Source organism: Corapipo altera, unplaced genomic scaffold, assembly GCF_003945725.1.
Source record: "Corapipo altera isolate COAL_440 unplaced genomic scaffold, ASM394572v1 1, whole genome shotgun sequence".
In the NCBI taxonomy this organism is placed as follows: Eukaryota; Metazoa; Chordata; class Aves; order Passeriformes; family Pipridae; genus Corapipo; species Corapipo altera.
Window position 1 is genome coordinate 32,179,047 of NW_020884873.1, and position 16,044 is coordinate 32,195,090.

The 16,044-nt window shown below is 35.2% G+C and overlaps 1 protein-coding gene across 3 annotated transcripts in view; it reads right to left on the minus strand.

The window, feature by feature from the left end:
* Nucleotides 1-1,269: 1,269 nt before the first annotated feature.
* Nucleotides 1,270-16,044, minus strand: part of RAB3IP (RAB3A interacting protein) — a 33,157-nt gene continuing 18,382 nt past the window's right edge. For 2 of the 3 annotated variants that reach the window (XM_027658135.1, XM_027658126.1), the window contains 7 exons: nucleotides 15,695-15,772; nucleotides 15,107-15,310; nucleotides 10,248-10,376; nucleotides 7,925-8,037; nucleotides 4,519-4,618; nucleotides 4,343-4,412; nucleotides 1,288-1,639 (listed from right to left, as the gene is read on the minus strand). In XM_027658135.1, coding sequence (XP_027513936.1) covers nucleotides 1,557-1,639; nucleotides 4,343-4,412; nucleotides 4,519-4,618; nucleotides 7,925-8,037; nucleotides 10,248-10,376; nucleotides 15,107-15,310; nucleotides 15,695-15,772 — 777 coding nt within the window. In that variant the 3' untranslated portion in view covers nucleotides 1,288-1,556. Of the gene's footprint in view, nucleotides 1,640-4,342; nucleotides 4,413-4,518; nucleotides 4,619-7,924; nucleotides 8,038-10,247; nucleotides 10,377-15,106; nucleotides 15,311-15,694; nucleotides 15,773-16,044 lie in introns of all 3 variants that reach the window. The other variant, XM_027658119.1, reaches the window with a different exon arrangement.

The following is a 16,044-nucleotide window of genomic DNA, read 5'->3' on the forward strand; positions in this document are numbered from 1 at the left end:
TGAAAGAATAAACAACCCTTTAACAATTTATGGTAGAATTTTTCCAGGTGTCTCCAACAGCAAGTAGTACCCAGGGAGAGGAGATAGATAAAAATATTTCTTCGGTACTGAAACATCCCAAGTTGGACATACATACTCCATTACTTGTAAAATGTTTAGGTTCAGCTGTTTGTTTTAATTTTAACATTAAAATGCCTGGTTGAAGCCAACACTTGCAAAGTGTTTTCAGGCACATACAAGCAACACAAATATGGTATTAAATTTCACTGCTCATTCTATTTACTTTTGGGAAAACGGAGAACATTCCAGTAAGAAAGTAATGAATAGCACTGGTTTTGTTCAGCATCAAAGAGATCTATATCCACTGACATGCTTCTTGTTAAAAAAACAACTATATAAACTCCCCTTTTAATGTTTGTCTGTTTACTTGCCAGTGCTTTAATCTTAAGTGCAATTGATAAATGGCTGTCAGGATCAAGATCTAACGTTTTTCCAAAAGGGCAAGTCTAGTACATATCCACAGCTATGTGCCTGTAACCTCATTAGCTGTCTGCTTTCAGCTTAGACAATGTCCAGGAAAAAAAGGACCACTTGAACTTTAAGTGCTAAAGTAACACTTTAAAATGCGTATTTAAGAGGCCATGATCCTTTTTAGGGTTGTCTGACACAATCTGTACATGTGAAAAAACTGATAACATTATATGGAAATTATCATCAACATGTTAAAGAAATCACATCATAAAAATTTCCCACTTTCAAGGGCAGCTGTGGGCAAAATGATGTATAAAGCACTGAAACCCAAAAAAAAAAGGCAGGATTAAAAAAAAAAAAATTTAAAGGAATGAAAACATTTTAATGACAGAAAATCAGAGGGAAAGAGAAAGTTTTTAGCAGTCAGATAGGGGTCAGGACAGATTTCTAACCAAAGTGTCAACAAGATAATTTTATTGTTCCTTGATATTCAAAAAGCACCCTACTTTAAAGAGAAGATACTCAGGTTTATTATGCTGTATATGTTTCTCTTCTTGCATGTTTTTAAAAATTAAAAGTATAGGAAAGCAGCACTTCAAAGAATTCCAAGTTCTCTAATTGTCTGTTAACCGTATTGGCATGTATGCAGAGAGAGTTACATATATCTATCTGAACACTACAATGAATAACATGTCAGGCATTTATTCTGTCTTCACAAAATCATCTCATTTTTACATTTTAGAATGTCTTCTCGGGGAGATTCATATTATTCTGCATCACAAACAACAGAAGACAGAGGCTGTTTCAGATTAACACTTTAATCAGAATTTCTGTTTTTAAATGTAAATTACAATCACTAATACACCTGCAAGTGTTTACCACATTTGTTCAACTAAATATTATATGTACGCATATACAGCATAGGTCAGTTTAAAACAATCACAGTACTTCTTAGTGCCATCTGCAAAAGGAGAAAGATCTTGGACCCACTTTGTGGAAATAAATATCAAGTGACAAAAAAAAGATTCAGCCATTTTAGTTATGTATATTCAATGAAGTTCATGCGCGCACACGAGTAATAAGACTTAGAGCTCTTCCTTGTAATAGCCAAGTTTTGCTAGTGACATCTCTCGTCTCAGCTGCATAACTTCCCAGAACATCTGATCCACTAAAAAAAGACAGAAATATCATTAAACATACCAAGTTCATATTTTATTTCAAGTGATGTATTCAGGCTGCTTCACTCTACATGAGTTATGGGGAACTTTGTAACAAACATCTGGTAAAACCAATATTAATGTGTAAGGGCTAATTGTGCTTGGTTATGATAAAATCTATTCAAGTATATATTCTAAAAATTCTAAGTGACAGTCCTATAAAAAAATTCCTCAAATTTTAGATTTCTTTTTAAAATTGAGAACAACAATACATCAGTACTTCTTATCAGTTTCAATTAATTGCAGTGCCTCATTTTAATTGCCCTGCCCCCTGACTCACCTTCTGTAAAACTAAATAACTACAAAAAAGAAAAATTAGAACTTGTTGAATAAGAATTGCTTAATCAAATAATCCGTAATTTTGTTATATTTTTTCCATTTATTATCTTCCTTCCTCCCTCTTTTTTTCTACAGGAATCTGCAGCAACAATAAGTTGGGTAGGAAAGGCCTTTTTTTCTTATTTCATCTGTATTTTCCTAAACTTGATGACTCTAGTGCATACTGTAAACTTCTGGATGCCACAAATCAAAATTGAGTATATAATTACAAGACAAAAATAATTTCCATGTAGTCAAGATCCTAACATAGAATGTCTACTAATATAATTAACCTGAACAAAAAGTACAAGGTCTTCCTTAACATATTTCAGAAACCACTTTTGTAAAAGTGAGCTCTGTCTCAAAAATTTCATGGTGCATTAATAGAAATGCACATTATGTAGACAATTATTATGAGCGCCTACATTCTTGTAATGTTATTGTTGAAATACTTACATAAAGCTACAAATGCAAATTTCATATTTTAGTAGTAAAGATGATAATGGAGCTGAAACACCGAACTCAATTTTTGTCTGAACTTCTTGTGAAGAATAAATAAATTTGATAATGCTGAAAATATTTCATTATTTGATATAAAAAAATATTAACTTAGCTTTTCTATCTCAATAGTAAATAAACAATTTTTAGTTGAAACTTCATAGGTTCTTTTGGTCAAAGTAAAAGCCCTTTAATTATACATCATATTAAATTTTAAATAACACATTTTCAAGATCTTTAGCGATGCTGGTACATCAGTAAAAATTACCACCATCTGAAGGTATTATTAAACATAATTTAGTTTATGAAATAGGTGAATTTCTGGTAAATTCCATGGCCCTTTGACAGTGAAAATAAATAGCATTATTTTTGTAAGGAACACTCTAGCACCTCAGAAGTACTCAAAGTTAGAGACGGAAACAAAATATTTCGATGTAGCTAAAATCCTGAGCTCCAGAAATTTAGAAACATCAGAAGAGATGACTAGAGGTCAGACAGGAAAAGTGGGGCTAATTCCAGCCAAATTCTTGATGAAGCAAATCCACAGACACTCGAAAACTGGAACAATGAAATGCACAGACATCCATAAACATTGCAATGCTGTTTTATTCTACTTTCAAAACTGCAACTGAGCTAAAAAAATTATATTTTCACAGTGAAAGCAAAATTTTTAATTAACTATTGACACAAGGCTAATGACACTTTTTCCGCTATCTGTGCTCAGCATGTTTGGGAGCCTAAGTGATATGACCTGTTTCAAAAAAACCTTGGACTGAAGGCTGTTTGGTAATATTCTTTGACCTGGACAGGAAAGACAATTAAATCAACTGTGTGCAGTCTAAACACAATCAAATTATCTTCATTTTCTAGTGATAAACAGGTAAAAGGGTCTTGAAAACGAAGACTAGTAACTACAACTCCAACACATAATATATGTTTAAATTCCAGAATTAAGTAACTAAGTGTACAATCCATACATTTTCACAAACATCCTTTATATGGACATACTGAAACCAGATAGCACAGTTAGGCAAATTTCTGCATTGCTCTGCAGACATGGTTTAAACAGAGTTGTTGGGTATGCTATTCTGACAAGAACAAAGAAGCTGGGTAACAATGGTAGAGAAAACTCAAACCCACGGCCTGGAGCAACAGCAGTAAAAAACACATTTCTCTTTTGGAGTGGACAGTAATCAAGCCTTACATTTATAACCAGAGCCCTAATCAAGAGATTTTGCCATGCTACTGCAATGACCTTTCAGCTGCACTCAGATGAATCATTACATTATACAGGTTTTCTGTATACATATAACAGGCTTCCTGTTTACTTTTTACAATTGAACCCAAAATATTGTCACTCTTGCCAGCTCCCCCTGAAAAAAAAGTATGGCAAGAATGGCTCTCTCAATTCTCAATGTACCAAATGAAAAGACACGTAAAAACACCAAGCAAAAGGAAAAATGGCTCAGATCAAACCAAACTGAAGGTATTTTGGTCTAAAATATCTCCATATTCTGTGAAAGACTTGATTTTTGACTACTGTGTGGAAAAACTGTGACTCACACCTCTTGTTACAGACTTTTTCATAGCATTTCCTACTGAATAATATATAAGGGTTTTTTAAATTGACTAAAAATCAATGAGTTTTAATTTGTTGTTGTTGAAAAAAATAACTTTACTGGAGAGTGAAATATCACCACATTCTCAAAATTACGACTACAAACTGATAGCTTTCCAGTAACGTCAGGTCACAGTTATTGTGCATAGATAAGCAACTTTTAGGCACAGGCACTATTTAAATTTCTGTTCGTATACACCAAACACAATTTCCTACTCACCATCTTGCTGCTTCAACAGTCCTTGCTGGATGTATCGAATATATGTAAAGAAGTTACACACAGAAGTGATCTGAACTCATAAAAAAATAATGGTAGTTAATATAATTTTGCATAATGGTATGGAAAAAAAATAAGTAAATAACTATGCAAAATGAAATCACAGTAAATCTACTTACCCTGTAACGACAGAAAGGAGAAATGTAGTAATAACTGCTTGAATCTCCTAATTTGATTCTATGCTTGCATGACTTACTTTGTCCACTGAGAGCACATTTCCTACAAATATAAAGGTCATGTGATTTAATAAACAAATCTGACATTAATGTCAAACACCTGCATGTGTTTACAGTATTAATGTAACTGCTTCACACTGGTGCAGATACATGAGTCTATCTTCATTTTACATTACATTGGCAATTATTTTAGTTCCAAAAGGACTAATTTCATTCCAATACTGGTGCATTTTGATGCTTTTTTGAATTTTAAAACTTTCTTCAGCTCTGGGCATGTACTTCATATTCACTAATTAAAGTTTGGCTTGACAACTCTGGAGCAGTGGATTTCTTTAATTAACTCTTGATATGTGAAATAAGCATTATTTAAATTATCAGTTGATGTCAACATTTAAACAGATATTTTAAAAATTCCACTCAATATTGTATTTCATCATAAAAAATATCAGCCCTACAGAAGAGCATTCAATTCTCTGAAGCCTCTCTTAAATGCATTCTAAGGCCAGCTTTGCATTTATGGCCAAATTGAAATCATATTTTATATTCAGAGTGTCAAATAATTTGGAACAAAGGAAAATAAGCTGTCTAGCAGTAATTCTTTATGTTACCGCTACAAAAAGCAATGGTAAAATAATTTACATATTTCCATGCAGTATTCTGGAAAGGTCAGTAGTCACCACAAAATCTTCCCCCCCCCTCCCCCAAAAAAAAAAAAATTAAGAAAAGATAATGGATTTTTAAAAATTAGGAGAATGTGATTTATTCAGAATGTCTGTAACACAGCATCTCAGATTAACTAGCCTGTCACGGCAACCACTGTTTCATTAATTTTAAAAGCTGCTGACTCTTCTCCCTCCCATTTCTACCTCATGAAATTAGGGAGTCTAAGAACAAACAGCCTCTCAAAAGTGAAACAAAAATTACTAAGCTTTTGTGGTTCTAAACACTGGCTCACAAGCCTTTTAAATAGCTGCAGCAGGTCCACAGAACCATGTAAGACAGGAGAAAACTGAAGTGTGCATATGACTTTCCATAACAGTTTATGAGGACTGACAGCAGTGCATTGATATAAGAAATCCTAGGGCAGCTGAAGCAAGCTGATCACAATTTCAGTCCGGCTGTTGCCAGAAGACAGACAAACTTTCAGTGCTAGGAAAATAAAACCTTTTCTTCCTTTTGGCTACATAATTACCTTCTATATGTTGTCTTCCATCACACAGGGTTAAATGCTGGCACAGTGGTTACTACTGATGACTCAGTTCTGTGCTGTATGGCCCACACGCAGCTTAGTGCTTTTTTACCCACAGGGACAATTATTTGAGTCTTGTGGAGAAACTCAGCTGTGTCTTTTGTTAAGGCAGCACTTACTGCACACCATCACAGGCACCATTCAGTACCTCCTGTATAGCAAGAACCTTTCTTTACTACTATCATGGCTCTTCACCCTCTACTCCTTACTTTGCTATTGGGCTATTGCCCACTATGTTATGCATCTGTTTCCCCATGCAACTGTACAACAAAATAACCTTTAAAAACATTACTCTAGTTTTTGTTATTATTTGTCTATATTATGTATTTAAGATGTTTCAATAAAAATAGTGCTATGCACTGTATAATAATAAAAACCTGAAACTGCTACTCTGATTCAATGAAAATTGGAACACCTGTTTCCCATACAGTGCCAGTGATCATATACAAGGCAAAGCCCATTTGCTGTCAAACTACACTTAAATACTGCACATTCCTCACCTATTACTTATTTACAAGCAACATCACAAAAGTTTTTGTCGATACACAGCAGCTGGAAAACTGAGAAAGGAATATGGCCAACCTTTTGATACAGCTAAAATAACTACATTACAATTTGTGCACTGTCCTATCAAAATGTTAATCTATATATCTAGCCAACTATTTAAGGATTTCATAAATTCTAATTAAAAAACTATATTACACTGGAGAAAACAGATTAAAAATATGAAGAAATTTCTGAATGATGCAACTGAGTCTCCTGAGTAAGTATTTCATCATGTCAAGATACAGGGAAGTTGCCTGAACCACAGTGACTTTAAATCAATTTGCCAATTGGATTCTGACACATGACTTGTTTCAGTAGTTTCTGGCTGTCCAGATTCTCTGCTGCACTCATGGAACACAGCTCACCATGGTAGCTCTTGGACATGAGTTCACTACCCCTTGAGTAGCTCCGTTATTGGTGCGGGCCCTTCTAACGAAGAGCTGTTACAGCTCAAAAAGTGTGTTTTCTAGTGACAGGAATAAGTTGAGGAGTATATATGAATGCTTTTATTTTGTAGGCTAGAAAGGATCAAAGACTGTCATAAAACACAATTTTCATTTTATACAGCTTCTTTAAAGAGAAAGAATTTTGAGATATGTTAATTGTAGTTTCTCTTCCACTCAAAAACAGAGGAAAAACAAGGACTAAAAAGCAACAGCAATGACAAAGAAAATTAAAGAGTCAGATGAAACATTTTCATGCAAGACTTCTATCATAAAATTGAATTCTCTCAAATCAAGTATTAGAGAAAAGTCATGTCCTTCTCAAGATCTGGAAGGCTCCAAATTAACACTGACCTTGTTTGCTTACTCTGACATATGCTGAAGCACACTACAAATCCCTTCCTTCACATCCATCAATGTCTCAGTGTCTCAGGGCAAGTCCCTCCCACCTAACTTCAACAGCTGTATCAGTACCTGACAACAAGTCTTGCTTCAGATTCCTCTAGGACCACTCTAGAATTTCTAAAACAACCTTCCTGTCATTCAAGCATACTTCCTAATTTAGGTTCAAACTCCCACTCACCTTCAATCCTACTTCATTACATTCCTCCTGCTCAAACTCGAAGGATTTACTCTATATATCCTGTCTTCAAATCCTTCAGTTACCTTTGCCAGTGTCTTACATATATCTTAAATTTCTTATGCCACAAATCCTCCAGATATCAGATATTCAGCCTGTACTACTCCAATGCCTATTTCTTTCATGATGCTTTCCAGCTGAGAGCCCCTAGGCCAAAAGCATCTGTTTTAAGTATCAGGATGGTCTTCTGCAAAGAGGTGAATGTTACTTTTGGGGTCAATGCATCGTAAGTGAAGCACACAGCTCTCCCCAAAAGGCAAGGTTTGTTTTATGTTAGTCTCTTTTAAAGTTCCATTTATTAGTTGCTTACTTTCCCATAAAATTTTGTAACAACCATCTCGAAGTCTTAGATTTTAGGAAATTAAATTTAAGATACACAAATTTGACTGAGGTCATCAGTTGATAGCAGTTTTCTCAAGCCAAGGGATATCTCAAATGAGTCAAGATTACCCTTCTTGTTAGTTTACATACTTTGGTCCCCCACATTCAACTGCAGAAGCTTTCACAAATCGAACAGGTTGCAAGCCAACAGGTTCAATGCTCAGAGTGTTGTTTTCAACAGCTTCCAGGACAGCTGAGGCCAACTGCAAGAGAAATTGAGAAACCGGTTTAAAACAGCTCTTCTTTATCCATTGCCTAAAAGCAGTGACATAGTTCTTCTTCTGAAAAGTCGACATAGAAAAAAAAAATCAACTCACCAAACAGAAATTCAATTACAAATGAGATTTCACTTTCATCATTGAACAGGAGGTCCCATTTCCAAGCTCCTGCTTAAATTCTGCCCTCCAAATAACCCTGCCTTCCCTGAGGCAAGGTAACTTCTTTACAGCCAGGAATGTAGTCAAGCATGATTAAAAAGCTAACAGTATCTTCAGCCATTCTTCATATGCCCAAATAGCACATACATTTGTACATGCTGTGTTCTTGTCAGAGACTGAATATGGTACAAACCTTATTTTAAAAATTGGTCTAATTTTATTGTGTTATATGAAAAATACAAAATTATGCAGCATGCTTCTTTATCTTGAATAAAACAAGTAAATATGTAACTTTTTCAGCTTTTAGAAAGGTGTACAAACAAGTAAGACTGAAAAATATACAGAAAAGCCAACAAAATATATACAGAAGCCAGTTGCAACTTTCAAACACTAGTCTAGTTAAAACAAAGTGCAACTTTGCTCATGTTTTTTTATGTTAATTCTTTATAAACACAAAATCACAAGACACTAGAAATGTGATCATTTTGCTTGATTGGACTAAACACTTGCCCAAGACCAGTGTTTTAACTAAAAGCCATTACCTGATTTTAAAAAAGGTGCAATTTATCTTATTAATGAAATGATTTTGTACTAAGGCTTCTTCCTACTCAATAATAAAGATGTTTTTTCTATTGTACTTTAAATATTTTTTAAAACAGAATGTTAGTATTAAAGTAGTTCATATGAAATGCTCCTTTTCTGTCATCTCCCCAAAGAAAAACACTAAACATATACACAGAAGGCTACTAACAATTGATGTAATACTTCAACCATTCAGATAACTGCATTTCCAATTATTCAGAAACACAATACATGTATAATTTATTGTTTGGTTAACTGCACATTAGCCTATCAATAGCCAAGTGAAAACAGAAGTCGGTCACTACATACAGCATCTGAAAACAATAAATGCTGTAACTGACAAGTGAGAGAAGCCTCATGCTTCCCTTAAGAGGCAATATATATCTACAGTAATTATATTACCACTGAAGCACAAAACCAAAATTAAGCTGCTGGGAAGGACAACAGAATGGCCTACTTACATATACTAAAGAAGTAATTTAATTCCTATAGTAACCAAGTAAACTTCTTAGTGGGAGAGGTTCATATGATAGTGTACACCAACAATAACAAACCGATATACAATTAACTAAAAGACTGTACATGCTTATGGCCAGAAAGTAACCACAGATGAAAAACATGGGAGAAGACCATAACACCTCCTGAAAATAACAGATAAAAATTATGAAGAAAATGCAGGATTTTCTATGAAAAGGGTTTAATTTTACTGAGAAAAAATATCAATAGTTACGGCTTTAAAATTTCTTATTTTAATAAAGATCTAAGAATACGCTGCCTTTCCTTACTGATACCCCAACTACAGCCTGTAAATGCCGCTTAAGAACAAAAACAAAGTAAAGCAGTTGGAACTGCAACCCCAAGATAGGTAAAATTCCAGTCTTTCCTCTGTATGGGAGAACATGTGGGAATAGCACAAGGAAAAAAAGTCTCATAATTCAATTCCTCTAAAATCCTATTTCCAAACTGCCCCTGTTGAATCAAAAATCCCAAAGTCCAATTCTTGTAACTCAAAGCTCTCTTCAAGAAAACTCACAGACTTGCTTGCAGTCTCCTTCGACTGATGTGAGAGAAAACTAGTCTACAAAATTAAATATATGAGTCTCTACGGTTCCCTGTATTAACAAGAGACTAGGACAGGACACTGTTTTTACAGTCTTTGAAGTAGTAGGAATAAAACCTCCACCCATTCTTACAAACATCAGATTCTGACAAAGAGGAGTAACATCTACAAGAAGTAGCCCTAAAATGGCCATATCTGGAACAGTATAAACAAAAGAAAAAAAACGGTTAATACTCCAGACTAAACTTCAGCACTTCACTGGAAACTGTCATACACTAATGAAACAAAAATGGTTAAACTTCATATTAAAAACAATCCAATAGTCTACTGGGTTCTTGTAATACATTTAAAGGGAAGTGTCAGTTACCACATTTAGAATATCTCCATTCATTACCTCACTTTTTGAGAAGGTTAAACATGGAAAAATATCTTCCCGATAAATTTTGTCCAAGAAAGGACACGTTCTGTCCATAGTAGGTTCATCCTTCCAAGATCTAAATTCATTGTACAAAGACAGGTCAGCCTAGAACACACAAAGATTCGCATATTTTAGTACTGCAATTATCACACCATTGTCTATCATTTGCAAATATCCACAGGTAAATAACGAGTATTAAAATGCTTTCCATTGCCCTGTGAAAGAATGTTATCATGGTCCAGCTATGAACACCTTCTTAAATCCACTCTCCTGAGACTGTAAATATAAGCAAATTAAAATATATAATTTTCAAGACAGAGATAATTCATTTACTGGTCACTGTTACACCAGGGACAAGCTAATTACTTCTCCCCCATTTCCTAAGCTTTCAGGATAGCTTTGAAAAACTTAACTGAATGTTTAAAAAAAAAGCCAAAAATTAGTTTCCTTCTTGATGCATCTTCATTACAGTATTTTAGTCCACCTCCACTTCTGTGAGTTACAGAAAAGCAAAGAAATTCAAAGAAAACAACTTCAACTGACTGTAACATGCTGCTGTCCAAACATTTAAAGAAAACAGACTAAACACACTAAATATACCAAAAGAAGTAAACAGGAAGTCAATGTACAAATCAATTAAAAGTATACTTCATTTTTCATCTTTATGCCCAAACTCTCTCCTTTACCACCCAACAGAAAGGCAAGGATATTCACTGGGAATGATTTATGAGCCTGTTCCCCCACAGCTCCTCTAGTCCAAGAGGAAATGCTAAAACAACCCATTAAATCATGCTGGGAGTAACTATGCTCTGCAATAGGAAAAGATAATTTTACCTGCTTTGAAAACATTTTGTTTTGTCATCTCCACACCAAGATCACTTAGCAGTAGGATGGCAGCTATCCAGTCTGGTGTTCCAGAGATCGGTACTAGACTGCTATTAAATATCTACATTTACATTATGAGACAGTCTGTCCAATGGGCTGGCTACCCACTAACAGCTGGAGTACACTGAGGTGCTCCCAAAACACATCATCTGGTTTAGGGTTACTTGAGAAGAATCTTGTTCATGGGCTCCAGGACACGAACCAAGCAGAACGGGGATGAGTGTTTGTGACACATGCTCCTATTCCAACATAAAAGACTATTGCCAGATCCCACTGGGATATGAAACACCATCCTGCTCCCCAGATGCAACACCATCCTCAGATTGGTTCTAACATTCTGCTTCAGCATCTTTTCCCCTCCAACTGGTTAAATCCCTTTCTTGTACTACAGCAGACCTATACTCCTAAAACTATGAGAATGATGCACACTGCAGGCAAAAGGCAAGCCAGGATGTGAATTTAAAGTTTTGTATTATTAAAAACAAATAATACAGGTAAAATAATGAAAGAGGAAAATATATAACGTATGTTAAAAATTGATTTTTAATCCTATTAAAAAGATCAGTGTGCTGCTTTGAACCAACCTCATTCAGCCTTTTTTTTTTCCCCCATGCACTACCCCTCCTCTGAGTCCCCAGCACTTTGCCATTCTTTTACATATATGTTTGGGGGATTTCTTCTGTCACTTTCAGAGTTTTTTGGTTTAACTTTATTTTTTTCTTTTCTTTTTTTTTTCCTTGAAAAATTAGGCTGGAAAATCTGTTTTCCATTAGAGCTACTTGCTTTTATACTCATGTACAATCAGGAACAACCATCTTAATTAAGCTAGTCCATAAATGTCCTGGTTGGTAAGCCACCAACTTCATTGTACAAGTGAAATTCAATAGGTGTAACTTGCTCCCTCAAGGAACATTTCCCATACCTTAAAATCCATCTCAGGTCTGGCTTTAAAACTAATGTAATCAAGAGATACCAGCAGAAAAACACTTCTTTTTCATTTGTACTATAGGATTCTAAAAATTGAGACGCATTTCTTATTAACTTTGTTATTTTCTAGATTTAACTCAATTTTACCCAAACCTGCAAGTTTATAAAGAAGCTGCCTTGAAAAAACTGTTCAGTGAACATAGCTTGATGCTCTTCCTTTCCATTCTACAATGTGATACATTTATATCTCCTCCCTGTCTTTACTTATATTTCCATTAGGTCAGTTTTGATTACTACAAATTAAATATACAACCAAATGCAATAATAATTCTAGTTAAATTTTTTTATGTATTCATTTAAAGTAAAATACAACATCAGTGAAACATTTTAGCTCTCTGAATGACACTGAAGTATTTATCAGCATTTACAGTGAGTGGATGCTACCTGTTTGCTTAAGATCCAGGTAGCTATTCAGCTTATCTCAATCTTTTTAATATGTAAAATCATTAGACATGTCAATTTATCCTAGGAGGTTACTACCACATGCTAGGATGTATTTCTCTGGGATGCTGGCATCTTTCTAGTTCCACTGCAACTTAGGGTGGACAGCCAGCCACTCCTGACTCTGTCTACATTCTACACAGAAACCTGAGAGTTGATGTATTTACACCCAGCTCCATCCAACATCTCCAGGTGGCAGACCCTCCATAAGAGTCTAAAGCTATATTCCCCACACCAAAAGGCCACTGCATAGCCCCAAGCAAGGGAACTCTCAGACTCCCTTTTGAAGCTGAGTCACTAGACGTTAGAAGAATGACATGCAAAGGGTAATTTAACTCAGTGGCAAGAACATTTAGCAAGAAGGGGACAGAACTGCGGTTTCAACCCAGCTCCCAGAAATGCAAAAACATTTACCTTAGACCAACTATAATCAAAAGCAGGAAACAAAACCACAAAGCACTGGATAACAAAAGCAGCTGGGAAGGTATGTCTCTCCTGCTTAAAACCATGATCTAGCCACCATGCCAAAGGCAGTCTTGCTTTCTTCACCCCATGCTACATTCCATTAAATACTCCTGCTCAGATGAGAAACAGAAAGACTCAAGTCCCAATGGGTGGAAAATCCATGTGTTTCTTAGTGATCCCCTGTGCTGTCACTGGAAGAACAGTCACCAGTTTGAGCAGCCTTGAGCAGCCTCAAAGCGTCTCCTTATGCAGCCAACAAAAAAGGAGAATGAACTAAAGAAAAATGTCAGGAAGACTGGTTCTTCTGCAGTATATCCCTCACATTCCCCACCTTCTCTCCACAAGAAATTGAGGCAAAACAGACTTCTCCCCTCTCTCGCTCTTGCCCAACACTTAAAAAATTCATTGAGTCACGACCTCAGTGAGATGCTTACAAAGTAATAGGATTCCATCCCAGCTCTCCCCTTTTCTCAAGGGCAACAAGGATTCAGTTTTAGTAAGGAAAATATACTGGATACCACTGAAAGTGGGCAGTTAGGTTGTAAATCTTCTGATTTATTTTTTTTTAAAGTTTGAGTATGAAAACAAAGCTGAAAGATGCCTTTATTTTCTAGGTTTATTGTAAAAATGTGTCCAGTACAAATGAACCACTTTGAACCACATTAGATATCCAGTTGGCCTGTTTCCCCTCTGACAACAGCCAGCAGCCACAGAGCTGGCTGAAGAGACATATGAGAGGAAAGACAGTGATATGTATTCATTTTACAGCCTCAAAACTCTTAGCAATCTGTAGTTAAAGAAGTTTCCTAAGCCAAATGTCATATCTGTCTTCTATATACCTTGAGAGGCTTTTGTTACTTCGCATGACTATATTTTGAACACATTTATATTTTTAATCTTGTTACCTCATGACAATGAGTAAAGTTTTATTATGTGACTGAAAATTATATTCCTTTTAGCTTCCAGAGTTTTCTTACTACAAGAATTCATTAATAATTGTTCATCATTCATCTTCCACATGTCACCTGAAATTGCAGAGGTTTTTCTTCTACCTCAAGTATCTCTACACAGAAATCCTTCCATAGGTTTGACCATTTGTCACACTTCCTCACATTTTCATTATGTCCTGTGATGAAGATGATATAGCTGCATGCATAGAAACACACATTTACTATATGTTTATACAGCAGTATAATGCTTTTTCTTTGGTTATTTATTCCTTTCCTAAGAATTCCTAAGTCTCTGTTGGTCTTTGACCACCACTGAGCACTGAGATGGTGCCTGCAGACAATGATCAACAAGGACGCCACCTTTTGTTTTCAGCACAATGTAGCTTTTTCCAAGTTCACAATTGCAAGCTTGCTAGTTGCATTTTTTCCCTAGATGCCTCATTTCTCAAACTTATTTAGAATTTCATCTGCTGTAAAATAATCTCCTTCTCAACTCTTTGGTCAATTTTTGTTACAACCATTCCAAGGACTCAAGTACCAACCTCTTCCCTCATTATTTCCCCATTTTCAGATACATGAGTACATTCTTTAAAAAAAAAAAAAGTTTTAAAAAATCACACAGGCCCCTGCAATTTCAATGGTAATTCTCACCCTGTTCTCTAATAAGTCATTGATTATGTCTTTTCTCTGGCCTCTTTCACCCATTATTTATCTATAAAATTACTCTTCTTCTTTTCTATGATAATTTATACAACATTTGTGAAAGTTTATGAATTTTCAGCAAAGGACTTCGTAAAAAGTCACCAGGACTTATCATTCAGTTTTATTGCTTTGGTTTATTGTTTGGTTTTTTTTAATTACCATCTTTAAATGACTAATTCCAATATTTGAAATGTTATTTCATTTTCCCTTAATGATTTAAAAGTAAACGAGACTTGGAAAAACCATCACCTATTGGTATGTAAGTAAAGTTCTTTCACTAACGAAAAACACCTCTAAAATAGTCAGCATTACATGAAGAGTTAATATATACTAAATTTAGTGTGAGTAAAACAAAACAATAAAGCCATCTTATCAGCAAATATAGAACAATCCTTATACTGTTACCTCTTTACAGTCTTTTACAATTGGCTGCATCATGGTAAGGTCCTGATGACTGCCACCCATAGCACTGCTTGTACTCTTGTTTCTTGCATGGCCTTTCTTAAAAGGAGTTTTTCCACCAGACTGAAACTCCTTAGTTGGAGACGTTGGTGAAGTAGACAGTACTAGTGTTTTCAATGCTGCTACTTCAGCCTGGAGGACATCAATCTTCAGGGAGGTGGAGGGGGATAAAGTCATTAACAAACAAAAAAATATATTAGGTTAAGAATATGTTGAATCAATCAACAAAATCTCCAGCTATCTTGGTTCAAAACAAGATGCCATCTTCCAACAATAGTAGCACACAGATGTCTATGCCATTGCATACCGTAGTAACACTCATTTCCTATGCACCATGCTGGCTATCTGACATGATGCTAAACACCCTGTCCATGTGTGTTAGCCAAGAATATGTCAAGCAACACCAAACAACTTTGTATATATTCTAATATAATGTATACAGGTAATGTTTTATCTATATCTTTATGATTCACACTTTAAATTTAAAACCATGTGAAAAGACAAAGCAAGCAAGCTAGAAAAAAAGCTCACCTTTCCTTGTGCTTCTTTTAACTGTTTTTCTGCTGCAGCTTGTTTGACATTTGCTTCTTTAACCATTTTGTGTGCTTCCTATAAAAAAATGTTTATCTAGTGTAAATGCCTCACACAAATTTATGAAAAATCCAACAACTAAGGACATACTTTTGCTTCACGGAGACTACTTGTGAATATTAAGTTGTGCAACAGTCTGAAATGAAATAGTTACATTAAAAAAAAACCCCTACAAATCTATCATTTGGATTCATCACTGGCCCACCAAGTTTCTTCCCCTTGGTCCTGAGTCCAGATTCAGAAACTCAGCAACTCCACCCACCCCCCTCCAGCAGGAACAATACCTGTCA